Consider the following 27,665-nt stretch of genomic DNA (forward strand, 5'->3'; position numbering starts at 1 on the left):
GATTTCAAGTCAAGAAACATGTTAGCACAGCCAGATATCATTCCTGAATGCTACTGAAGTACAAATACTTCAACCACAGTAGCTTCAAGCTATTGAGTGAACTGCCTATTTCTTATGGATAAGCCAAAGGCCTTAATGCATGTATGCCTCAGGAGAAAATTGAGAGCCAAGCCTGTTAAGAATGCTTTGGCATAAACTATCAGCAAACCTGTAAGGGTTTGTTTTTTTTTTTCCATTTGTTGTGGTCTCCTCTTCCCAATACTGGTTGAGAGTCTTCCTTTGGTGTCTTTTCACAGCCAAGTTATAAATTCTGTCCTCTCACCCACACGGTCCTTCAGGTTTAAACCAGTTTCTGATCACTTAAACTGGTTTGTGTGTTACTTCCGTCCCTAGGTAGGTAGAAATCCAATTCACGTCCTGGTAAGGTGGTTTATAATAAAATAGAAAGTTATATGGGTTTTAAAAGGCTGTATTCAGTACAAAACCTCCTCCTCTACTCCGTTTGCACTTAAGTAACAACACCTACAAGTTATTGAAAATGCTAAACATTTCTTCTATTCTATATTTCAAATGGATTACTTTGCAATGTTGACAATGCTTTGGACAGTGAGTTTGGCAGATTTCTTGTGCATTTTAAAAACCTACAAAACTTGGCAGGTGTGATTCAAACTGTTATAAAACTGAGTAAATTAAATTGACTGTGCCTTTTAAGCTTTATAGAAATTACATGAGATTCTTAAAAAAAAAATCACATAAGTATTTTAAAATAGCGTTGGTGTACATTATAGCATTATCTTGATTTTTTTTTTTTAGCTCACTTTAATTTGAAATACTGAGATGCAATCTGCATGAGTATTGTGTAATAACTAAAGTGCTCTTAAAGATCTTGAACATGAAAAAAATTATGATTTCAATAAAGTTCAGTGTTTTTGCTATGCACAAACATTCATGTAGACTTGTTCACCCTCTTTACAGATAATTATACCATATTATATAAAAAAAAGTCAGAGGCCTATTTGCAGAAATACTTACATCAGGTTTATGATACATTGTTTTTACAGTCATTACTTTGGGTACCATGTTTTCATTTAAAAAAATCTGCAGTTGTAAAAAAGAGTATACAGATGTCATACTTATGCAAAAAAAAAAAAAGAGTCAGTCAGTCAGTCAATAAATAAATAAATTTTAAATAGGGGCCTGTTTACATTATAGCTTCCTTACTAGTTATTGGTTTGACTGAATAATTAAAAATGAATTTAAAAAACATTTTTCTAGGATAGATGGGGAGACTTGTACTGATCAAAACAGTCAAAGTGATCTATTTGCATAAAAAGGTGCACCACAAACTTGACAGCTACATACACTACTGCTACACTAGGTGAAACATTTAAAAATAGCCTTTGAAAAATACCAACCCACTTTGAAAATGATATTTTATTTTTAACACATTTTACAAACATTAACTATCTTAAAATAGACACATACATGCTAGGAAGGCGGCCAGTAGCATTGTATGTTTTTACACAGGAAGAAAAGGCTAAGATTCAAGATATTGTTCAAGGCCATAAAGCAAGACACCATCAGAGTCTGGACTGGAACTCAGCTGTTTGTGCTTCCTTAAGACCTCCCTCTGTTAAGAGAGTAAGCCCTATACAGACTTGCAAATCATGAGTGCCCACTAGACTTTTGAATGTTTTTACACAAATATTTATGTAATGACACTGAAGTAAGTCTTACTGGAAATGCATTCATTTCCAAATTACTAATGTACATGGTATTTAACATTTTCCAGCATTTGGTTTCTTCCATTTTTGTATTTCTTAGCAACAGAAAAACAGGCAAATGTCTTTAGATTATATGACTCTTAACTATTATATGGAGATTGAATCCCATGGGTACCTCTTCTCATACATTAGACTGGACATTCAAAGTCACAGGGACTATTTTTGCATAAGTCATTGTTTAAAATGAAAGTACACTATGAGCATTAGCAAAGCATTCCTGTGCTGCTCTACCAATTTAGGTTTCAGCTGTGGGTAATAGAAACTTCTTTTAAGTGCAAGAGGGTAATGTATAGTTTAGTCTCCATGGCTTTTCAGGCCCTGGGCTCTGTGGAGTCTGCTGAATAAGGCTGTCAATAAATAGTGATCCCAATTATAAAAACTAACAAAAAAGATGGCAACAAGCAAGTCTTTTTACACACACTAAATGTACATTTCATATGGCAAATAATTCAGGGTGGATTTGAAAAGTTTAAAATGAATTGTTTTGGGTTTTTGTTTTTTTTTTTGTATTCTCTCATGTATTAAGTTTAAACAAAAAGAGTGCTAGCTGGTCAGCTGGACCTGGAATTAAGAAGTCAGAAGAATAGTCCAGAAACAAAAACACCCGAGCTACGATTTGATTATATTACATATGCCACTAATGGGATGCATAAAGCAACACAGCATTTCTACTCTGTAAACTCAGTAAACAAAAAAAAGAAAAGAAAAAAAAAAAAAGCATCTACTACACTCTAGATGCCAGTATGAGAACAGTAGTGCAGAAGACTTACTTTCTTGTGCAATGGGAAAGGGCAAAGGGGGAAAGAAAACCTAGATAGCATACCATCTAGCCCCGTCTCCCGAACACGCATACACACTCCATACGTTTTTTTAATTACAAGACACAGAATAAAAATTGAGATGTTAGGAAAATTCACACTACAAGATTTATCTTAGATATAAGAGTTTTCAACTTCCAGAAGTGAATTACGATTGCTGTTCTTTAGGAAGAAATATGTTCTCTTGGTTCCTTCAAATAGAATCATATATCAGCTTAAAAACAAGGATTCTTTGCATTCAACTTAATTGTTTAGCTTTTCCCAATCTCAGTCTCTTAAGCAAGGTATCAGAATTACTAAAACATGGATTCCGATAGTAGCAATTCACATTGGTTCTTTGAGACCAGTTCATAATTTGCTTAAGGGCTGTGTAGGGAGTTGGGGCAAGCCCCAGTTTGCAATTCCTGTCAAAACTCTTTTAATAGGATAGCCTCGGGTACTTTCTGCAAGTACTGGAGTAAAAACGAACAAATATTCTCCAACACAGCATCTTGTAGTTTTCAAAAGACAAGAATTTCATCTTCAGTGGTGTAATAAAGAACACTGATGTGTAGCAGCCTCCATCCTCAAGTAGATACATGCTTCAATATCACAAGAAAGCAAACAAAAATAAGCCTTCAAGTTTAAAACTGAACAAACTTCTCTCCCCTCAATGTAGTTTATACTGAAAGTTAACTTTCCGTTGGGTCAGAAGTTTAACAGAGGTATGTTCAATATTGCCTTCCATCTGCATTTAGTAACTATGATCTGATTAAAATACTGTATGAGGAAAAAAAAGAAATTGTCAGCATTGACGGAAGCCATTCAGTTGATCAACAAGTGGCAGTACAGGTATAGGCAAAAGGTTGTTTTTAAAACAAAATAACGCCCCCCCCAATGAATTATTTATGGATCTGAGAGACAGAGAGAGACATTAGGGAAAGCACCACCTCCCTTGGAAGCTCATTCCATATTTTGGCAGCCCTTACTATAAAGAATGTCTTGCTTATGTCCAATCTAAATCTACTCTCCTTCAGTTTGTGGCCATTATTTCTGGTAACTCCGAGGGGCGCCCTGGTAAACAGTGTCCCCTATTCCCTGCTGACACCCCGATGAGCTCGTAGGCAGTCACAATATCGCCTCTCAGCCTTCTCTTGCAGAGGCTGAAGAGATTTTACATCTCATACATAGTTTAGTAGCTGCCTAAAATAGGTACAAATTAGGAGATAAGCCCATTCAAATAAGGCACACATGCTAGACAACATTTTTTAATACTGTATTCTTATTAAGCCTTGCTAAAATAGAATTTTTTGGTGGGAAAGATCCATATTATTTACAAGTCAGCTTTACTTTTGCTTCTAGACCATAATGTATTTGGCACACTGGATTAAAGAGATGTATTCCACTTGAAATTGCAGTAGTTATTTCATTCAGCCTCAGGCCACCTTCCTTTTTTTTTTTTTTTTTTTTTTTTTAAAATCGACATGAAATTTGTTTCCCTCCACCGAAAAATCAACACAAAGATGGCTTTCCTTCTTCTTTACCTTTCCGTACCTTTTAAAAGCCTTTTTTAAAGATCTAGTAATCACAAGTTAAATTCAAAAGAGGAAATTTAGAAGGCCATCTTTCTGTATCATGGAAGATCACTATACAGTACAGAAACATCTTTGCTTCTAATTATATTTATGGTACTGGTTCCACAAATCCACTTACTATACTGGAGAGAAGAAATTCCATTTCAAACTCTTAGTGCATTACCAGGGAGACATCTTTAAAAAAAAAAAAAAAAAAGGCAAATTACCTTCTACTGGGAGAATTAAGGATGGGTAAGTTTGATTAAAGTTTACTGTAGCTAAAAAGAACTAAAAAGGTCATCTAAAATTACAAAAGCTAGCAGGTGAAAAAAAAAAAAAACCCAGCTAGGTTGAACTCTTGAAATAATTTCTCATACAGACAAGATTGTAGGATGGTGATAGGAAAACATAAAACTTCCAAATTATCTGAAGTACCCAGTTTAATATCCTGAAAGATTGTCTTGAAGCAATAACAGCTTTGGAAACTATCAAGTTTCTTATTCTTTAGACAGATGGCATTACTGAGATGTTCGTACTCTTTCACAAAGTAGGGCATAGTCAACTATACAAAATGTAAGCACCAAATTCTGAAGATATTTTTTCCTAGTTGACCCTTAGAAGTTAGCATTCATGACATGTAAACTCAAGGAAACTTAGATTCCCCGCATAGTGAATTTACAATATAGACATTTCAGAGATGCCCCTATATATAAAGAGCAGGCAAGAAATATTTTTCCTGTGTGGAGGTGGAGTAGAATGTATACGAAGCTACAATAACTATAATAGTTAAAATTAAGTGTGAAAAAAGTTCTATAATCATCTTGGTTTTGAACTGATACAATTGCTTGGTGGGTGCATGTTCCATCTTTCAGTTTGTTTTAAGTGCACAGCTGGCACTTCACAGAATTATCTGGAAAAGCATTTTCATTGGTTACAAAATAAAGACAGCTGTTAGCCTTAAAAAACCCAGACTTTTTCCACAGCAGGTGAGCTGTAACAGTCAAACTAAAAATCACATCAGTAAGACAAGACAGCTATGAACTGTTCTGATTTTGTTTTCACTGTGGTTCCCTTTGGATTTAAAGGTAGCATAAATCTGCCAAAATTAAAAATCAGGAAAACATAACTAGTTTTGAAAAAACAATTATCAACTTTTTAAAACTGGAGGTAGCATATAAAATGTTGTTATATCTGAAAAATACGGCTTATTCTGGTTGTAAACATTTCTAAAGTAGTAGATATAAATATCTGTAATAAAAAGTAGTGTGGAAGAGGTTGTTCTAGAAATAAAAAGGTAAATTTTTGAGCTTAAAAAGAAAAAAAAAATACATAAATTTAGTATATTTACTTAGCTGCACATAATTTAAATGATACAGAACTGGAGATTATCATATTAGAAATCGACACACAAAAAAAAAGTGTTTGGTGAATTTATACACCCATCTGCAGAAGTTTGCAATAAGCATTTGTATAGGCTTAAATTCATATATTTTTAGTTATGTCACATATGAGATGAGTTTCTTAACATCAGACAGGTGGAAACATCCACTTAGTCAATGTGCAAAAAGTTTCACAAATTGAGTTCCGCATGATGCAAAACCCCGATTTTTATAGCAGTGTTCAATATGTCTTTATCTGTTGATTATAATAGATTTGTATTTCAATACCTCAAGCATTTTTTAAAAACACTAGTAGTAATTAAGGCATCTTGTTGTATACATTTTCCTCAATAGTGCAAACAAAAACATCTTTAATATTTTGATTAAAACAAGATAGTAAATAAACATTTCTCAATGTAACTTGAAAATAGTAGCACATATATCTCTTTGAAACAGATAAAAAGCCATTATGGTGATCCGTTTTGTTGGTTCCTTATAACTGGTTCTATAGTTGTCTTCATGATGGTACAATTTATATTCTTTTATGCAATATTGTAGTAAAATACAGTAGCACTTAAACAACTTTACTGAGTAACTGGACAAATCCCAAATGCAGCAAAGGCATACAGTCTTCATAGTGCACTTTCACCTCACTGAAGTAAAAAGTTGCTCCTATTACACATTTTTCCACTTCAATGTGAAGTAGATTGTTAGGATTTTGTTAGTGGTTTCATTAAACGGTTTTGAAGATCCAGTCCTCTTCTGTCAACAGTTCTCAGAAGAGAAGTCTTTTGGAAACGATACAAATTCCAGAGAGATTCTACGGGATTATTTAGCCAAATATGCACACCTCATTCTCCAAACATCTCAGTGTAGTTGTAATAAATAAGCATCTACATCCTAGGAGAATAAAGACTGGTATTAATTTAAAAAACACCAAAATCTAGAATACCATATATATCCTACTGTATGCAATTGTTTCAGAGCACATTAGAAAGTAAGATCTGAAAAAAACCCTTCTCCCCAGTTCAAGACTGCTTCCTGCAGACATGATTCTTGTGCTGAGGGGAGGTAGGGAGGGAAGGGGAAAGAAGTGGAAAAAAACAACCTCCCTCCCTCCATTTCTTTGTAGCACACAGTTGAAAGTACCCAAGATGTAAAAGTGCTCAGTTATTTTCAAAATGAGTTTTGTTTGCAGATGAGGTTTTCCCCTCCAGCTATGATCTACAGACATAGATCCCCCATGCCTGCTGCTCCACACTGTTGTTCGTATGGCCTTGACTGGAACCTCTATTTCTCCAGATGCACAAGGGAGATTTGTAGCCAGTTTCAACAGCTCATTTCCCTAGGCTTTAGCTGTTGTGCTGCTCTTCAGGTAGTCCAGTGCAGCAGTCTAAAATTTCTGGCCCAAGTTACTCTTTGGCTATAAGCTAGACTCTGGTTCTGATTCCTTGATCCCCTGCTATCTGGATGCAACACTGTATATCTCCTTGTGGGGAAAGCTAGAGTTCAAAAAACAGCTGCAAGCAAGTCCCAGTAGGACAGGGAAACAAAACAAGATTCAGGTGTTTGCATGCAGCAAAACAGCAAATCTCATAGCCATGGAACTGTGAGGCTTCACAAGGCTGCAAATGAGATACAGTGAATTAGGCAACACTCCAGAACCATTTTCTTTATGCTATATGTAGACTAAGACAGTATGCTGATTTATGTTCCACTCACATTATCTTGGCAAGAAGAACCAGTTTGTTTTATTTTTTTAATGAAAGCTGACATCTTTGAATTAAATTCTATGATAGATGAATTCCATGTTGAGCTATGATTACAGGCATACACCAGTTATTTTACATGTCAGTTTTTAAAGAATCTTTGTGCTCTTGCATTCTCTCTACCTATCCGTTGACCTTTTTATACCAGCCACACAGTATCCAAGAACTATACTATTACTAGAAAAATAGATTCTTATTCTGCTGAAGTATGATACATTACAAAAGGAGAGGAAAAACAAAACAAACCATGAATGCCACAGGACAGCTAACAAATTGCATATTAAAAAGGTGGACAACTCAGATGTTTCAGATCGCTCTTCCAATTTACTTGACCATTAATACAAATTTCCAGAACTGAAAATCCCACATCCTCCAAAATGTGTGTAATAAATATTCATGTAATTGATATCAAGGGTTTCACTGACCATCTATAACCAATGCATGCAGATTACCTTAGCTATACTACCAGTATATCCTGGAACCAGGGTAAGATGATTTTCTTGTTTCCATAGTCCACATAATTGCTCTTTTAAAATCTGAATATTTCTGGAATAAAATGCATACAATTATAACTTCAGAAACAAGTATGCTATGATGTATATTACTTATCTGAATGCCAATCTTCAAAAACAGTTTAACAGTAGATATGGCTTTTGAAGGACTGCAATTTCAAATAGAGTGCAGGGCTCAGTTCTTAACTTCCCGTTCAAATAAATTCAGCAGTTTTTGCAGTATTCATTATGACATGACTTTTGCTTTTATTAAAATTTCAATGCAAAATTATTGAGAAAGCTTTTAAAACAGAATTTTCTGCTTTGAAAGAACACCATTTACTCCTTAAAAATGGAGCAATTTTTAAAAGAAAGTTTCAAAGTAGTTAATACATAAAACACTACAACAGAAGTAAAACACTTTTTGGCTGTGTGCATTTCAAGTTACCATGTTTCCTAGTTTTTTTTTAATCCGTCTTATTAGAAGGGCTAGAAAGTAGAGTAGGTAAATTCAAAAGTTACTTGAAATTGGCTACACAGCCACACAAATGAGTTACAGTATTCACACTATTATACTCACCCATCCTCTACCTTTCCCGTGTGTGCAGATAGTTCTGACCACCATCTTTTAATGACAGCTTGGAGCCAATTTAAACCAACTAGCACATATCTGTAACAACATATTTAGATATGAATAATCTCTCATTTTGATAGTTTGATACAATATCCACTGACACTATAGCTCAAAGATAAAAAGGTTCCTCTCTATGTAGGTAAATGCTCAGTTAAAAAAAAAAAAGACAATAGGAAATCCATGAAGAATGACTTTATACCCTCAAACTGCTATTTTCCATTTTAAAACCATATATTAGAGCTCACGTAACAAAGAATTCCTTAAGATATTTTGCATTAGAGAATTACTTTCCTTAAGTTTCATAACCTGGACTCATGATGGTAGTGGTGGTCTTCACAATTTTAATGCTGACTGCAAATGAGTCGTGGTACAAGGACAAAACCAGCTAGCTCCTTACTCCTTGACTGCAGAGGAGCCCTTGGCAGAAGAAACAATGTGGCTTTTGCACAAAAGGTGAGGGTGGGAGGGAACGGAACAGGGAGGGATGGGGATCAGGGTAGGGATTCACACATGAAGCTCTTTTGCATGTTAGTTTCCCTACTGTTTCAATGCAGAAAGCTAACATCTGCTACAATGTAGGCTTTTGTGCTGGGGTGGAGGGGGTGCATTGGGTGGGTGCACAATGGATACAGTGCAGTAGCACTTCATTGCATGAATGGTGTTAGGGAAGTCTTTGGAATCATTTACTTTTAAGCTCCATATTTTTTAATATGACCACTCATTTTGATACTTACTCTTCATATTTGCTTTTAAGCAGCAATTTTACTAAAGTCAATAGATCTACACAGCAACCAACTGATATATATGGCTTTTCTTCCTGTAAACTAAAAAATGAACATGTCAAATTATATGAATTTTTAACATATTAATTCTGAATCCCACTCAAACTCCCTCCATCCTGAACATTTTTTCTTACCTGCTGGTAAGCACAGGAAGGCAATCTACTATTACTCCAAGATCCTGTATCCTAGAGATATTAGGAAGAATAGAATATTAGTTGATTATATGTTATACCACTTAAATCCAGTAGAATTACTTTAAAATTAAAAACACTCAGAAATTATGGTTAAAAAAAAAAAAAAAAAAAAAAAATCACAAATTAAGGAAAGGCTACAGTTCTGTGGCAGGTTTGGGATTGCTATTACCTTTGGAAAGGAATTTAAAAATAAGGTTTTAAAGAAAACCCATTTGTTTTACCTCAGTAAGTAGGCTACCAGTTCACTTATACTTCTCCTTCTCCAGAAAGTTAAAGCTACATTCAGCCTCAAATTTCTACTGAAAAGAACTTGCGCCATAGTTTCATGGTCCTGAGAAACCTAAACAATGTTTTTAGAAAATACAAAAAGAATTTTAAATCATCAGTTATTGCACAACACATTGCTGTAAGAAAAAATGACACAGAAAACTTTTTGATTTCTATCTCAATTGTAATATGCTTATTTGGGTAAGAGGAATTTCAACTTGATATAGACACAGACTCAGAAATCTTCAGATGCAGAAAGATCATTATTTACTATTACCTGTTCGAAGATTCTCCATTAAGGAACCCTCCCTTCTCCCCCACTTCAACAACAACAACAAAAGAAATCTAACAGTGCTATTACAAACATACAAAAATGGATGCCTACAGTTAGATACCTACATAAATCAATTTACAATTCACAGATGTCAAGCAGCCTGCACTTGTCACCAACTTCAACAGCAACTCCTGGCTATTCAATAATTTTGAAACATTCACATATTTGTTTCGGTTTCTAAACAAGGAGTTAGGAATTTAAAATTTAGGCAAAATTTCTGAAAATTCTACTACTGAATTGTATTTTTAATCCCCCCCCCCCCCCTTGAATTAGAGTGACCACTCCAAAAAATAATCCACATGCTTCAATATCTGGTCAATTACAAAATATCACAATGAATGATCTATACTAATATGAAAATGCAGTATTCAGCAGTAATTTTCAATTTCAGTTAACTCAAGAAAGAGACAAATTTTGATTTACTTTACTTATTTAAAAGGCCTGGTACAGAAAATGCTGGGCTTAGCCAAATACTCTAATGAAAGTTTCCAGAGCCAACTAAATAAAACCCCAAATGAAATCAATGGATTGCAGATAATATGAATCTGTTATATTAAGAAATACTTTTAAAAGTTTACTTGCCTCTGAAAAAAATCCACTGTATTTTGATGATGGACCTTCTGTTTGAGAGGCACCAGAATCACTGGGATTTAATAGCAATGTGCGACTGTCATTGTGTAGTTTTGCTGGCAGATTACCTGCACAAGCGAGCTCATTTTCCTTATTTGCCATTTCACAACTCCTGACCTTAGGGAACTGATTTTTTCTATAACAAGGCTTTGGGCTGTAATGTTGAACTTTTCTTTTGCAATATACTACTTTGAACAGAGAGCACGGGCTGGCCAAAGTTTGTCCAACTGTCGTTCTGCAAAAACAATACGATACATTAAATCAGTCTTGCCTCATTTGACATTATACACAATGTAAAAACTCATTAAAATATTAATAAATATAGCAATGTTAATTTTTAATCAAATCATTTTCTATCTTAGAAAAGGAAATGTTCTCTCTTATATTTTAAGAACTGTAATTAAATAAAATTAGAATAGCAAACTTCTAGTATTATTCCTTCCTGCTTTCCTCTGGAAACTCATGACAATATCCAGGAAAGAAATTAGAAACAAAAGTGCTCTGAAATTAATATTAATCCATGCCGATTCAACCAATAGTTCAAATTCAGGGAATTTGAACAGTTTATTTCTTTCTGTAGATTCTAAATTGCAGGTTTCCTACCTGTTTGTGTATGAAGCCAACTGTTTTGAAGATTTCTTACTCTATGGAAGGAAAGAAAAAGAGCCACACAATTATTATAAAGGCAGAAACACGAGTCCAATTTATACAGAAAAAAAAAGAAAGCCACTTTACTAGGGTCCTTCCCTATTCGCATATAACCGAAACATGGAAATAGTTTTTGCTTACTTTCTTCCATCGGTTTGTACCTGTAAAAGACCTACAGGTTTTATGGAGATGTAGCTTTTCCTCCATACTGTCCTATCGGCATCCTGTTCAGTAATGAGATTGTGATGTCTTTGGTAAGTGCTGGTATTGTGACATCAAACATCATTTCTCCCTTTACCAATATGGTAGGTGTAGTAGGAGATTTTGCTTTATATTGTATGTAAACAGCACAACATAACTACATTGTCTAACATAAATCATCTGAATTTGATGAAGAAACTGCAACTGAGGAAATCACTGCTATCAGGTTAAGTGTTTTGAATACATTAGCTGTAAATATTGGGTAAGAAGGAGGCATCTTGAGAAAATGTAACTAGCATAGCTGGTCTCTACAATCCAACCTTGATTGCTTCAGTTTCACTTATTTGAATTAATTCCCCAACATCACTTGCACTGTAAACATATGGATAATCAAGGGAAATTTTTGTCACTACTGCTAAGATTTTGCTGTACAGATTAAAGTTAAAAAAAAGTTAAGCAGCATACATGTTTCTTCATTATTAAAAAGCTTACTAATTATATTTCTTTGCCAATAATATCATTTAAAATTAGAATTAGAAACCTGCCACTTCATTAAAATATGTATTTAATATTTGGAATTTCAAAACCAACAGATTTATTAAAAGTATTAGACTGCTAAAGGCACAAGAGCTTTTTCATGTGTACAGAATCTAGTCTAATTCCATTTAAACATAAATTTACATAAACATCCATTTGTCAAAATTGTCCAAGTCAGCCAACTGCAATCAGAAGTCACTCCTGCTGAATCTTGCAATAACTACTTCTTCAATATGGTATTTTTTGAGTTTTACAGAAAACTTTAGGAGGTCATGGAGAAAATCTACCAAGAATTCTGTTCCCCAAACTTATACGGCGTTTTTACACATGCTCTGGGGTAGAGGGGGTGGCGCTTTAATTAAAGAGCCCACAGTGTCACGTGTATTCAGCATCCTGCACTTCAAAACAGAGGTGGGGCGCTTTAACTAAAACTCATTTGATGTGCTTTAGTTAAAGCGCCCCCACTGCCATTTTGAAGTGCAGGGCTGCTGAACGCACACAATGCGGAGGCTGCTGGAGCAAGCCATTTCGCACACTCCATCACTCAATAGTCTGCTCTGACACATACTAGTTAGCATGTGTTGAAGCAGATGTCTAGCATATGTATAGGTGCCCACAGTTCTCCCAAGTAGAGACCCAAATCAGTTCCCTCCACCTTGCATCTGGCCACATGCTTGTAACTGCATTGGGCACTCTTTAGAGCAGCAGTAACTATTGTGCTGATTTCTGGTGGAAGTAGTAGACCACAGAAGGAGCCTGCCTTCAGCTTCATCTCCAGCTCTGCTCCGTGAAACTAAGCAGAAATCCTACCCTACAAAAATGAAATGGAGAGATCTCAGTGTGTTCTTAAGAGTGGGTGAAACCATGAATTACCACCTTTCTGGCATCACCTCTCCACAATTTTAATTTTGCTCTCAGCAAAATGCTTTTAGTGGGGCATTTCTTTTTAAGCCTTCATTGCTCCTACGTTATCTGGGTAAGACACACTTATGGGCTTCAGTTGGCTATGATCTTTAATTTCACTAACAACAATAAAAAGGGAACACAGTACTGCCTTTTTTGACTGGCAACACTGGGAAAGAGAGAGAGAAAAAAGTGTGAAAACTGGTTTGGATAAGGGATGAGGTCCTCCTCCTTTGCCTGTGCTGGATGATACTGCAAGACTGGTTCTGATGAAGTTCACTCTCATCATAACATGAATCAATGAAAAGACTAGAAAGACAACTGTGTTGTATCATTTAAATCCAATATAAAGCAGGATCCTGTGCTCCAAAAGTTTTACAGTATTTTATAGAAGATATAGTACACTAGCCACGGGATAGAGACAAGACTAGTGCCAACATACAGCTTTTGCAGACAAACTGCAGAATCCCAAAATTAGTTGATGGATTGGTAGTGAAGACAAGCAGTTCACAGAAACTTCAATAGTCATCATGAAAAAAGGATTCCCTATATTCAGCTCAGAATTTTCTGGCCACCACAGCCACCATAAAAGCTTATATCAAGTGGCCACAGGCTCAACTCAGATAGCTACACTGAATCTATCCAGCTTAGTTGTATTTATGTCATGGACTGATCACTGCCTCCTGCATTTGCAGTCAGGCAGAGAGATCCGTTCTGCTCATTTGGACTTTGGAAACATTTTGTTTCAGAAATCCCCCAATGCCAAGAAAATGCTGGATTATCTATAGTCAATCAATAGTTTAGTTTAACACTGAATAATATTTATCCCTAGTCACTTAAAAAGCAGTCCTTTACTGATTTCTTCTCTGGCTTCATCTTGATATGGCTCATAATTTAGAGATGTGTGATAGGTGAAGCAAGAGAAACTGGAAGCACTTGAATTCTCACACTAAGTGATTTAGCACATAATAACATTTTAGTTAAACAGAAAAGTTTACACCTACTATGGTACAGTAAGATTGACATAATCCACTGTCAAAAATAGTAACTAACTGGTTAATTTAGTCTCCCTTCAGATGGAGATGTACTGCAGGTTGCTTGACAGATTAAAGAAAAGAACATAGTGAATTTGGACAAACCCATCTGCGCCTGTAAATGCAATAAACATCCAGATTGTACAACCATGAGGCTGTCTAATCTTTTTATGATGGAAATCACTTTGCTGTATTCCTCTAGGAATTATACATGGTAGCATTTGTCAATAGCCTTTTGAGCTGTATCCAGATGTGTGTGCACATCTGGTTCCTCGGGGACAACTATATGTCTGTGCCACACGTGCTCTGTGCCAATGTGTTTGTTGTCGGGGACAACAAATGCCTGTGCCACACGTGCTCTGGTGTGCAACAAGTTACCCAGGTGGGGTATGGGAGGTTGGGGCCAGCCCAGTGCTTGCCCCAGCAGCTTTATCTGGGATTCTGGGGGTGCCCTGGGGCTGCAGCAGCAGTAGTGATAATCCTGCCACACAGAACCTGGCCGGTAGTGTGGTTCTGGCCAACCATGCTCTGGCTTCGGGCACCGCATGCTGCTGGCATGCACACCACTCTGCTTTTTTTCTGCAGGTTTTTTTAACCCCTAGATATCCAGAGATCAAAAAGCCCTTCATGCTGCTCCCTTGACTGCTCCTACCAACTGACTGTGCAGTATGTGGTGCCACAGACATGTCTGCAGCACCATATACTGCACAGCTGCACTCAATTAGATGCAGCCTTGGGAGCCTACTAAAGACCTAGCATCCATGCCGATATTCAATCTTGTTTTTATATTTAGTAGCCGCTTCGAAAATTGTGGACCACTTATGATTCCTTGAGATTTTGAATAAGGATTGTCCTCAACAGGATTCGTTCCTTGCTTTCAAATTGACAATGCAAATGCTGGTAACTGCGCGTGAAGTGTTAGTAACCGCACTGCCATGATTCTAGAGGGGTACTAGAGATACCATTACTTTATTTGATGTGAAAGATATTTAGTGAACTAGTGAGGAGCTCTGGAATAAATAAATATCAGCATACTCTACATGTCCCTATAGCTGAGCATACAGAATTTCTCATTTTTGAGTGAAGCAATAAAACAGGAATAAAAACAAATTGCTCAAAACTAAAATGTACTGTGGTGAGTTGGGAGAATTTCAGCTATATATTCTAGCTGCTCATCATCTCAGTTAAAAGTGCACATACATGATATGCAGCCAAAGTTGATAATTGGGGGGCCATTTAGAAGTCTCCGATGCTTTCAGATTGGACCTTCCTGGATAAAGAGCCCTGGTTATTGTTACAATTTCACAAAGGTCCTTTTGGGTGGTCAAGATGAACCTCAGCTCTCCCCCAGGGAGGAAGGGTTTGCAGGGCGGAAAAAAAGGAGAGATGGTACCAATTCTTTAGCCCAATAGCTAAAGTCTGTTATTTACACACGCAATCTATTGATGTCTAAGATTTTAAACACACCAACCTGTTCATTGGCTATGGCAGTTATGTTCACAGGCATCTGGGGAGACAGAGGTAGGTTGGGAGCTTCAAGTTTCTGAGAATGGAAGATGTAAATTTTGTAGCAATTTCTTGCTTGCTGGCCACTACATTTGGCTTGGGATTTACTGTAGCGCTCATTGATTGTAATAAGAGTTGTGGCCATTTAGCAAATATAAAAAAGTCAGGATATATATTTCATTGATGTCAAGATGCACAGAGCTGTAGATAGAGCTCTTTTGATGTTAAAATAGAAACAAATACTTGTGGACAAACATGCTTTTGTATCAAGAACAAGATTTACAGTGCATTTAGAGATAAACAGATTAATCCTTCACCTTTATAAATGTGATGATAGTTAATTTGTGTGAGGAAATTAATAAAGATAGCACTTACCTTCTTCATGTTCTTATTAGGGGAATAAGAGATCCTTTTTCTGGGGAGATCAATGGGACAACCTTCAATATGCAACAGGTTTCGTTTTCTATCATTGTGGGCTTCAGAAGCCATAATCTCTTAGATACCTATATTAAGACAATAAAATGATAAGAGAATATTTTTTCCTCAAAACTTCAAATGAGAACAAAAATTAGCAATTATTTCCAGCTTTTGGTATTTCTATATGTAGGATTAAAAAAAGGAAACCCCAGAAAACAGAAGTGTACCTAAGACAAGAAGGCTAGGGACAGACATTACACATAAACCAGTTTAAGTGATCAGAAACTGGTTTAAACTTGTAACACAATAGAAGTTCAGTGCACATAAATCAGTTTCAAAATGGCTGAAACTGGTTTAAGATAAGTCTGATAACTGCATTCAGCCAGGTTTAACTAATTGAGCTCAAACCAGTCTATGAAACTTCTGTCATAAACCCCTTCCTGGTTCAAGGTAAATCACAGTCCCCAATGCTTTCCAGCCCTGTCTGCTCCAGAGAACAGGGCTGGCTCCACCACTCTGCTCCCTAACTGGAGCAGTGAGAGCTGGCTGACAAGGGAATGGGGGTGGGAAGAAGCCTGGCTGGGGATGTAGCCCAGTCTGTGGGGGAGGAGGGAGTGCTCCCCACCACCCAACCCCCAGCTGGGGTTAGGGGCCAAGGAGTGAGGAGCCTGAACACCCCTTCCCCAGCTCAAATTTACTGCTGGCAGCAAATGTGGACTACAAATCCTAGGGGCACCTGGAAGCAGGAAGTTGTGATGAGCAACCCTGCAGACTCCTGCTGCTGTAATTTTGGACTCCAAATCCCAGAGACCTCAGGGGCAGTAGGAAGAGGAAGTGAACACACAGCCAAAGGTGTGCTCTAATGCATCCTCCCCCCAGCTTCTGGCCTAAGCCACTGCATGCATATGGCTGCATTTCCCAACTCAAAAGATAAATATTTGTTCACTAAATGTTTCAATTTACTCTGTGCAGCTTAGACTAACTTGCAAAGACTGAATCGATTCAGCCTCAGGCTTTTTGACAGTCTGTATCTAGCCGGTGAGAGAATAGATATTTCTTAAGAACAAGAGTATATAAACCTATGTCCATAAACCATACGTAAAGAGTACATAAACCTATGAACAAGAGTACATAAACTTATGTTGCAGATCACCTTCAACGTCATGAGACTTAAAAATTACTAATTGGACAGCATATAACTATTTATTTATTTTTACAGAATGCATACTTAAGTCCCATAGCTCTTAATTTACATTGTTTACTGTATCCACAAGATGTTATTTAAATCAGCAGTTGCTTTTCTCAGCTCCTCCACTGCACTTTAATACTCATAATATATATTAGCAAACACAGATGTTCTTGGTGATTCTCCTCATGTTACATCAAGTACCAGACTTCAGTGAAGATAACATTAATCTTTATTACTCAGATGACAAACAATCAGTAACTGCTGCTCCCCAAGGAAAGTACATGCTCTGAAGACATTTGAAATTGGCACAGATCAACTAACCAGTGGAAGGCAACTGATCTTACTATTTTCTTTCAGGTTTTATTTAGGTGTTTTGTGATTTTTAAAGGAGGTTTTAGGTCAGAGGTAGGCAAGTATTTTGGGCAGAGGGCCACTTACTGAGTTTTGGCAAGCCATCGAGGGCTACATGACAGGCAGCCAGGGGCAGATAAATATTCATTTTCTAAATTTTTAGGGGCCCTGCAGGCCAGATAGAATGGCCTGACAGGCCGTATTTTGCCCACCCTGTTTTAGGTACATTAAGAATAATCATTTTATATTTCTTGCCAAAAGGACAACTTGTCCGGCAGTGCAGTTTAGTACTACTGAATCATTTCTGCTTCTTGCACTGGTTGAATGTAAATTCTTGAAACACTAACAAGTAATAACTTATTTTTCACTACCAAATTCACTATGCTAGATCTCAACTGCCCTTCAGTTTCCCAGGAATTGATTAAGTGGGATTTCAACACAAGTCTGATGTTTGTAGGTCTTTTACACCAACTCATACCATAATAGTTTGGCAAATATTCTCAGCCAATTTATATTTAATGGTCAACTTCTTTTATTGCTTACAGAATAGGGCAAGGCGTCCCAAGTATTACGTAGAAACTACTAAGTTCCGTTAATAACATGCTCCAGAAAATGCCTTCCAAATTCATGCTTCAGTTCTAACAGCATATAGCACTAGATATATATATATTCTCAATATCATTAAGAGGCCTCCAGTTTCAAGACTGTACAGCATAATGCATTAGGCAAGGTTTTGTCATCTTTCTCCTGCTGCGTCCATGCATCTTACAGGCAGTGATTCAAATGCCAGTGCTCTCAAGCCAAACATTGTGCCTCAGACAGACCTCTTCAAGTTGAAAGTTTGTATATGTAGGGAGTACAATACAGACTAGTACTCAAATTATAATTTGAAATATTTCTGCAGTGAACACAACCCCTCTGTCTGACTACTCAAACAAAAACAATGCTCCAATTCAGGGAGAGACGACTCCTGGGAAGGGACTGTGTCCACCTCACAACGAAAGCTAAGTCCCTGTTCGTAGCCAGGATGGCCGATCTTCTGGAAAGGGCTTTAAACCAAGACTGCTGGGGGACAGGGATACACAAATTCAGACATGTCCAGGGACCAACATACAAATAAGCCATGTAGCTAGGGGCACTGGAAGAGCCACTTTTGTGGGAGCCGAGGGAATAGTTCTCCATCAGTGGGACAGGAAGACAAGGGCCCTCAGTAGGAGGACTCAGGTGCCTATGTACTAATGCCAGGAACACGGGGAACAAGCAGGCTGAGATAGCCCTCCTACTCTCCAGTGTGCATTATGATCTAGTAGGGATTATGGAGACTTGGTGGGACTCCTCACATGACTGGAGTGTAGCTACAGAGGGCTACACCCTGCACAGAAGGGACTGGGTGGGGAAGAAAGGTGGAGGTGTGGAAGAGCAGTACACCTCCTTGGAGGCGGATATTGGCTCTAAATATGGACAGTTTGAAATCCTCTGGGTTAAGTTGGGGGGGTGCGCAGTGAAAGAGACCTAACTGTAGGTGTATGCTACAGAACACTAAACCAGGGGGAGGAATTCAATCTGGAGTTCACCCGAGAATTGACTGAGGCCACACATGCCTGTGACATGGTTGTCATGGGCAATTTTAATTATCCAGATATCTCCTGGGAGGAGCACTCAGTCAAGTTAGATTGGTTGCGATCCTTCCTGACCTGCGTTGAGGAGCTCTTCCCAACTCAGGGGGTACATGGGTCAACCAGAGGTGACACTCTACTAGACTTGGTCCTGACCAAAAGTGACCGACTTGAATATAGAGGGAAGTCTGGGCAACAGTGACCATGAAACCATCGTGTTCACTGTCCGACATAAGGCAGACAAATCAGATAGCAGGATTGAAGTCTTGGACTTAAAAAATGCAAACTTCAACAAGCTTAGGTCACTAGTAGGGCATGTGCTGTGGGACCAGGGTCTGAAGGTGAAACGCACGCACAAAGAATGGTTGTTCCTTAAAAGGACACGATCCTTGAAGTACAAAGGAAGTCCATTCCCATGCGGAGAAAAGGTAACAGAAGGGCTGGGAAGCTCTCTTGGCTAAAGAGGGAAATCACGTTCCTCTTAAGAAAAAAAGAAAGGGGTTTATAAACAATGGAAGCTCAGGGCAGGCCCCAAGGAGGACTGTTCAATGAAAGCCTGCATTTGCAGGGAACAGATAAGACAGGCTAAAGCAGCAACTGAATTTAGATTAGCAACAGGAATCAAGGACAACAAGAAGTCCTTCTTTAGGCACATAGGGAACAGGAGGAAAACAAATGGGAGTCTGAGGTCATTGCTCAACAACTTGGGAGAGCTGGTTACTGATACCCAGGAGAAAGCTGAACTCCTGAATGACTACTTCACCTCAGTCTTTCACTGGACCAAGGGGAAAAAAATCACGCCACGCACAGTACAGCATGAGCAAGAATCACCTTCCTACTATTGCCATAGAATTGGTGTATGACCAACTAAAAAAAAAAATAAAAAAAATTAGATGTACACAAAATCAGCAGGACTGGATGATCTTCGTCCAAAAGTGCTGAAGGAGCTGGCCGAAGTCATTGCAGAACCCCTGATGAAACTCTTCCACAACTCATGGCACTCTGGAGAAGTCCCTGAGGACTGGAAGAGGGCCAGTGTTGTGCCCATCCACAAGAAGGGCAGGAGGGAGGATCCGGCTAACTATAGGCCAATCAGCCTAACTTCCATCCTAGGGAAAATCCTACAGAAGTTCATCAAAGAATCTATCTGCAATAAGCTTGCAGAAGGTAAGATTCTGAATGACAGCTAGCATGGCTTCCATCGCTGGCAGGTCTTATCCAGTCACAGAAGGAGATTAGGTTAATAAGGCAACTTGCCACCTGGACACAAGAGAACAGGTTGACATTGTATACATAGACTTCCAAAAGGCCTTTTATATAGTATCCCACAATGTCCTCACTAGAAAATTGGAGGATTGTGGGCTTAACTCCAAGACAGTTAGATGGATGAGAAACTAGCTGCAGGATAGGACCCAGAGAGTCATAGTGAACGGATCCGTGTCATCCTGGTGAGAAGTGGGCAGCAGTGACCCACAGGGGTCAGTGCTTGGTCCAGTACTTTTCAACAACTTTATTAATGATTTGGATGTGGGGGTGAAGAGCTCACTGGCCAAGTTTGCAGACGACACCAAGTTATGGGGAGCGTGGTCACGCTTGAAGATAGGCTACAGATACAGGCAGACCTAGACAGGCTAGCAAGTTGGACGGAATGGAACCTCATGAAGTTCAACGTCGAGAAATGTAAAGTGCTCCATCTCAGGAAGAGCAACCCCCAACACACCTACAATCTTGGCGGCACCAAACTGACTAGCACCATGAATGGAAGGGACCTGGGGGTAATAACAGATCACAGTATGAATATGAGCAAGCAGCGCAATGCTGTAGCCAGGAGGGCAAAAAATACATCGATTGATATATGCCAGGGTATCTCCAGCAAAGCCAAGGAGGTGATTCTTCCGCTCTACTCAGCACTGGTGAGAGCGCAGCTGGAGTACTGCATCTAGTTCTGGGCACCACACTTTAACAAGGACATGGACAAGCTTGAGACTGACCATATGGGTGGCTCTTCTTTGGACTGAGACTTGCATGGCAAGCCATATGAGGAAAGGCTGAGGGACCTGGACTCTTCAGCCTGAAAAAGAGAAGGCTGAGAGAAGACTTGGTAGCAGCTTACCGCTACATTAGAGAAGTACATCAAAGGCTCGGTGATCAACTGTTCACCAGGGCACCCGAGGGGAAAACCAGGAGTAATGGCCACAAACTCCTGGAAGATCAATTCAGGCTCAACATTAGGAAAAACTTTTTAACAGTTAGAGTGTCCAGACTGTGGAATAAGCTCCCTCCAGAGGTGGTGCAATCACCTACCCTGGAAATCTTCAAGAGGAGACTAGACAGCCACCTTGCTGGGATCACCTGACCCCCAGTTATCTTTCCTGCTTGGTGCAGGGGGCTGGACCCAATGATCTTCAGAGGTCCCTTCTGACCTTACAATCTATGAATTAACTATTACAATTAGTGGTCACCGAAACAAGTTGTATTTTTTTTTACCATTTTAAATTTGGCCATCTCTCTTAATATAGGATCAGTCATTCCTCGTGCAACATCATATACTTAGGACTTATATTGTTTATCCTTGTGAAATGAATGGGACCAACAATTATCAAATGGTAGGAGACAGCATGGACAGGGTTGGGTCATGTTCAGATGAGAGGATGAACCATGTGAGAATTACAGGTCCCAATTCTTGCTAGTCAAGTTTAGAGAGTGTCGAGACTGAGTGTTCAGGTTTACACAAAAATACATATTGTATGAGAGCTTGGGCAAATCTAACATTAATCTAAAATATAATTTTTTTTCTCTATTATGCCAAGTCTTGTGAAGGAAACTGCATTGATGCAAGACTACATACCTTGTTAAACAATTCAGTACAAGTTCAGTGGTCTGACACAGAAATGAGATATTTCTTATTTCTAAACAATTACCTGAATTCAGCACAGATTGGAAGTGGCTGAAGCCTGTTACCATTCAACAGTTTTTAGAGGCCTATACTCGCCATATAGGTACATGTTAATATTACAAAAAAGTGTTCATAAGATAACATGCTTTAACCCAAGGCATTCATAAAAAAAACTTAAGGTACAGTGGACTACATCTGCTTTAATTTTGAATGACAGCATCTCTGTGGAGGTTTAATACACTTTAACTTGTATGCATATTTAATTGATGCAGCTGTTGCTTTTTATTTTAATGTTACTCGATGTCATCTAAAGAGCACCATTTCAAGACCACTGCACTGTCAAAACGTTGTGGCTGTGGCACTTAAGAGTTCTCTCATTACTCAAACTAAAATATTTCGCAACTGTTTAGGTTATTACTTGGAACTAGCACATCACCAAGGATCTATGTTTTCTGTTTGCTGTGAAAAAACGAGGACTTTCTCCTTCAACAGAGGAAAAATGTGGATTCTCTCTTTTAAAAGGAGTAAACAAGGAAAAATCCATTGCTTTCATGTACGTGGCAGCCAGACAACAGTAGAAAGCAACTCCCTTGAAGTCAATCTATGGGGAGGGGCCAGAGGCCACATGTTTGAGGGGAGGGAGGGGAGGGTGAAGGCACAGGTTACGCAGCAGGGGGACATAGGCCCAAGATTTCTACACCGCAGCACAGTGCAAAGCTTCATCTAAGCCAGACCAGCTCTGGGCATAAGCTGCCTCCACAGCTATCACTGCCAAGGTAAGACACCCCCTGCCTGCCCAGCAGTAGCGAGGGGCATAACTCTGTACTGCAGCTGCTTCTGCACCTTACCATGGCAGCGTGGTACTTCCTCACGCGCTAGGTCCTGCTCGCTGGGCCAGAGGAAGTTACTCTGAAGCTGGTCCAGCCCTGCTACAGTTCCACGCCTTGCTGCAGTTGCAGAAAATCTCGGGAGCACGTCCCGTCCCCCCCACTTTCCACAATACCCATGCTCTTCCTTGCACAGTGGAGGAGTAGGAGCTGGGGGGGGGAGAGAAAAGGGAAGGGGACGACGACGATTGTGGAGTTGGAGTGAGCGGTAATGGCATGGGCAAGGCACCAGCATATCATGACTACTCAGTGCCAGAAAGCAGCAGGAGGAAGAGGAGGGGGGACAGCCACAGTGAAACCATATCCTGGCAAGGGAAGGGGGCAGGGGGAGCTCTTATTTTGCATGATAAAACCCCCCTGAAAAAAATCAAATACCAAAATGTATAGGTATTTAGAATTTATTTTATTATAGCGACTGAGGCACTGGTAGGCTTCCAAGCTGCTTTAAAACTGTAAATACATTAATAAAACATTATGTTCACCTGACATACATACATATACCCACCAGCTTAACACAATGTTTATACTCTAACCTAATAGGGGTGCACTGATAAAGATTTTCATGGCCAATACTGATTAGTCGATTATTAACCAGCCATATTGGCTGATACCAATCCAATAGCCAATTTGCAAGAATGCAACCCAGCAGCTTGGAAAGCAGCATCCTGCTGGTAAGTCTGTGGGGAAGGGCAGATAGAGGCCATGGTGAGGGAGGGAGTGGGGCAGGGGCTGCACAGCTAGGGCAGTGAATGCAATCCTGGGGCCAGGAGTGGGACAGAGCCACAGGCAGCTCATCCAGAGGGTGCAGGAGGATGGGGAGGCTCCCTGCTGCTGTGCAAACCCCTAGGGAAGACATGGCGGGCATGGACCCCTCCCCCCACAAATTTGTATGCAGGGTAAGCTGCCCGCTGTGGGTTTGAGGCCAGGGGCTGCTCCAGCTTCTTCCTGGCAGGGAGACTGGGCCAGGGCTGTGTAGCAGTGGTAGCACTGGGAGAGGCGACTATGGGGAGTTTCACAGATGTTAGGTCTGGAAGGGACCTTGAAGATCATCAAGTCCAGCCCCTGCCCCAAGGGCAGGAAGTCAGCTAAGATCAAAGGATCCCAGCAAGATAAGCATCCAAATGTTTCTTGAATGAGTCCAGAGTAGGTGCCTGCAGCACCACTTCTGCACGGAGTGTATTCCCGGCCTTGGGGGCTCAGACAGTAAAGAAAAATTTCCTTATGTCCAGACTAAAACAGTCTTGGAGGAGTTTATGACCATCGGTCCTGGTTATCCCTTGGGGCGCTCTGGTGAACAGATATTCCCCCAGATCCTGATGTATACCCCTTATGTACTTGTAGGCAGCCACCAGGTCCCCCCTAAGCCTGTGCTTTTCCAGGCTGAAGAGTCCCATGGCTCCCAGCCTCTCTTCATAAGGCCTATTTCTCTTGCCCTCTGATCATGAGCGTGGCTCTCCTCTGGGCTCTCTCAAGCTTCTCCACATCCTTCTTGAATTGTGAAGCCCAGAACTGGATGCAGTACTCTAGCTGCAGCCTCACCAAGGCCGAGTACAGCGGGAAGATGACATCCTGAGATTTACTTGAGACGCATCTACAGATGCAAGCCAGTGTTTTGTTTGCTTTACCAGCTGCTACGGGCAGGAAGCTGCCGGGCTGCATTCCTGGCCATGTGCATGCATGCAGTATTTGTTGGTGACTTTAATGGCTACAGCAGCCAAAAAAACCAATGGCCTTTTATTGGTGCCAATCCAATATGCAACTGATATAGTGGCATTTCACTTTAACCATGGAAAAAAGCAGATTGTGAGGGTTTAATCAGATAATTTATGATTTTTAAAAACAGAGAAAACCAGGATCCCTGCACATCACATAAAAAACATGAGTCTCATGCATATCCATCCCACCACGTGCTCATATACTGAAGGTGACCAAATTATGTGGAAAGAACACTGATGAGGCTATTACTATGAGCTAAGATGACAAATGGCAACTCCTCCTCTAGTTTATATGGGGGAAAATGCATTCATGTTAATGCTCACCAGAATTCTGATGACAGATGAAAGACAGAGCATGGACCAACTACAGTTTGAATTGATCTATTTTGATATTATTGCATCTGTGGCCAAGACAAAAAACAAAGAAACACCCTTTTGTAGTCATACTTTCACCTGTAATTAATCTCCTGCGATCTTATATAGAACTTGCCATGTTTGTCTTTTGCTTTACACCAACACAAATGTAAGTCTAGGTTATAGGCTTTTAGCCAACTGCCTTCTTGAGATGAGTCTCATAGCAGCTTTTAAATAACTTGAAAAGTTACATTTCTGTCACAACAATTTGTCCTATTACCATTACAAGCATGGTTACTAAAACAGTAATGAAATATATTCCTCTGCTTTTCACTGTGTTTACTTAATGCACAAAGTACTGTCAATTACATGAACTCAGTTTCTGTCTTGTTAACTGATGGGAAGGCTTCCTATAAACAAAGGATAGAAACTTTTCTCTCTTTCTTTTTAAAGGAATTTGAAGTAAATTTCAGTGTGCCTTAAAAGTTTTCTACTGTCTAGATAAACTTGCTTTGGCATCATTGCTTACCATTGGCTGTGGGGAAGAAGCACAAATTTTAACACGCATTCTTCCTTTTCCCATCCTTTAAAGTTACCTGCTGTTTCTGACAGTAGACTTGCCTGCAAATTAATCTTGTTTTCTCATAGTTTGTCATAGAATTAAAGGTGTCTGTCAACAACCATATATCCCATACTATTCTTTACCTCTGATATCAGGAGTTAAATCTTCACACAACATAATGTTTAGGATTCAGATCAGTAGGAATTAGGATGAGAGTTCAGTCTAAATCAAGACTTAAGAGCCGCTGGAAACACAGGGCACAGAAGGAGAGCTGATGTTTGTGTACTGGTGCCCATGCCTGACATCTAGGGCTCCAACTATAAATCCACAAAATCACCACAATGCACATCTGAAGCCTGCATGAGGTATTACTGCTTTCTGCACTGCCCTGTGGTAGAAGGGGAGGGTCATATAGGAAAACACACTACAAAGACAAAACCGGCTTCCATGGATCTGGACCCAGTGACCTAGCCTTTGCTGCAGGGTAACATTCTCTTCATTCATTCCACATCCCAGATTTTGGCTTCCTTAGTCTCTAAAAAAATACATCTGCAAGTATCAGTGGGTAAGAATATAGTTGATATTAAGAATTTTTTATTTTGCTAAGTTCTAATCACAATTGTGTTTTGGACCTAAAAGAAAGTCTCCTTTATCTGATAAAAAGGTACTAAAAAAAAAAGACACGACATTAAAAGAACAAATTGACCCTGCTAGGATGATATATGGCAGTGGTTCTCAACTTTAATGTTACACACCAACTCTCTATTACTTTTTGGAACCTTATGGCAAACAAATTAAACTGGAATCTAAGTTTTCCAATGGCACCAGGTAAGGGTGGTGAAGGCAGGACCCCACTGTGTCCTACTCCGCCCATATCCTGGCCCCACTTTAGCCATATCTGAAGAGGCAAGTGTGGCTCCTGACACCACAACTGCTCCTCTAGCAACTTGTATGCTGACAACCAGAACCAAATGCACCCATGGCACCTCCTGCCAGCCCTAGGAGCATAGGAGCATCAGGGGAATGAACTAGGCAGAAAAGTGCAACCCCATGTCTGTCCATGCATATGCACAGCAGAGCACACTGCTCAGAGCCCAGGGGCAGCCAGGATGGAGGCTGCAGAGAACGTCTATGGAGGCTGTTTGCAGTACACTGGGGTGCGCAGTACTGAGCAGGAGGAGGAATGATTGCTTTTCTCCTGGCACAGGGGTTAGGTGCTATAGCACCCTTGAAAGAATCATATGCAACATGTTGCATCTCAGGCCTGTGTTGATAGTTAAGAGGGTGTGTTTTTTGAATCTAAGCTAGTTTAATGCGACTGAAAAGTCCTCTCAGGATCCCTTAAAAGGCACGCTAACATGTAGAAAACTACAACCTGGTCAGCTAACAACGTGAAAGAGTTGTACTATTTATACCACTTAACTATACAGACAGAGTTAAATACCCCCACTACAGTGTTAGTAATACTGGTATAGCATATTTCTTTATGGGAAAGGACATGCCCATATGTAAGGACATACCAAAATCATGATTGTGTAAAAACCATGATTTCAGGCAAGCTCCACAAAAAAGCGTGGGCTCTGTGCTTTTAGTAAGCTTCCTGGGGAAAACACAAACAAACAAACAAACAACACACCAAAAGGAGGAGAACAACTGTTCAAATAGCAAGATAGTTGCCACCCCTGCCCCCCACAGCCTATCAGGAGTGAGAGGCAGGGCCACTGGGCCCCTTTGATCAATCGGAGGCCTGTTGTGGGACGGGGGACGGACCAGTTCCACCCATGAAACTGACTGCTAGCCCTGCAATTTGCATGCAAAATTGGCCAGTTGATTTCAGTTAGACCCCTACCCATATGGTACCTGTACACAGGTATAATCATGTAACCAAGGTCAGGTCACAGCTTCACATATTCCTTAAGATTCAGGTTACGGTATCAAGACGGCTTTTAGTCATACTAAAACTCAAGTGAAAAAAACACCAAGACCTCTCTTTACATCTCTACCAGCATAGCTATGCCAGAAAAGTGTAGTGTAGACCAAACCTATAAATTCCATATTGCAGATAAGTTTCTGACTGCCAGGCAAGAGATGGCTGTTACCAATGAAATTAACTTAATATAACTGAAAAGATTTAAAGATGCAATGCTAGCTTGCTACATTGTAGGCTTTATTCCCCTCATTCATAATCTTCATTATTTTGTTGCCCTGGGGAAA

The 27,665-nt window shown here is 39.4% G+C and overlaps 1 protein-coding gene across 4 annotated transcripts in view; it reads right to left on the minus strand.

Moving 5' to 3' along the window:
- Positions 1-401: 401 nt before the first annotated feature.
- The window catches only part of KATNBL1 (katanin regulatory subunit B1 like 1), a 29,631-nt gene continuing 2,367 nt past the window's right edge, over positions 402-27,665 (minus strand). The window contains exons 2-12 of one of the 4 annotated variants that reach the window (XR_003092805.1): positions 15,840-15,967; positions 15,430-15,501; positions 11,239-11,279; positions 10,588-10,870; positions 9,626-9,744; positions 9,345-9,395; positions 9,163-9,252; positions 8,375-8,464; positions 7,756-7,849; positions 4,295-6,434; positions 402-3,361 (exon numbers count right to left, since the gene is read on the minus strand). Coding sequence is in view for 3 of the 4 variants with exons in the window: in XM_006018499.3 (XP_006018561.1) it covers positions 6,402-6,434; positions 7,756-7,849; positions 8,375-8,464; positions 9,163-9,252; positions 9,345-9,395; positions 9,626-9,744; positions 10,588-10,870; positions 11,239-11,279; positions 15,430-15,501; positions 15,840-15,953 (987 nt within the window). In the remaining variant the exon portion in view is untranslated. Of the gene's footprint in view, positions 6,435-7,755; positions 7,850-8,374; positions 8,465-9,162; positions 9,253-9,344; positions 9,396-9,625; positions 9,745-10,587; positions 10,871-11,238; positions 11,280-15,429; positions 15,502-15,839; positions 15,968-27,665 lie in introns of all 4 variants that reach the window. The other 3 variants (XM_006018501.3, XM_006018499.3, XM_006018502.3) reach the window with 3 other exon arrangements.

This window comes from Alligator sinensis, unplaced genomic scaffold, assembly GCF_000455745.1.
Source record: "Alligator sinensis unplaced genomic scaffold, ASM45574v1 scaffold262_1, whole genome shotgun sequence".
Taxonomy (NCBI): Eukaryota; Metazoa; Chordata; order Crocodylia; family Alligatoridae; genus Alligator; species Alligator sinensis.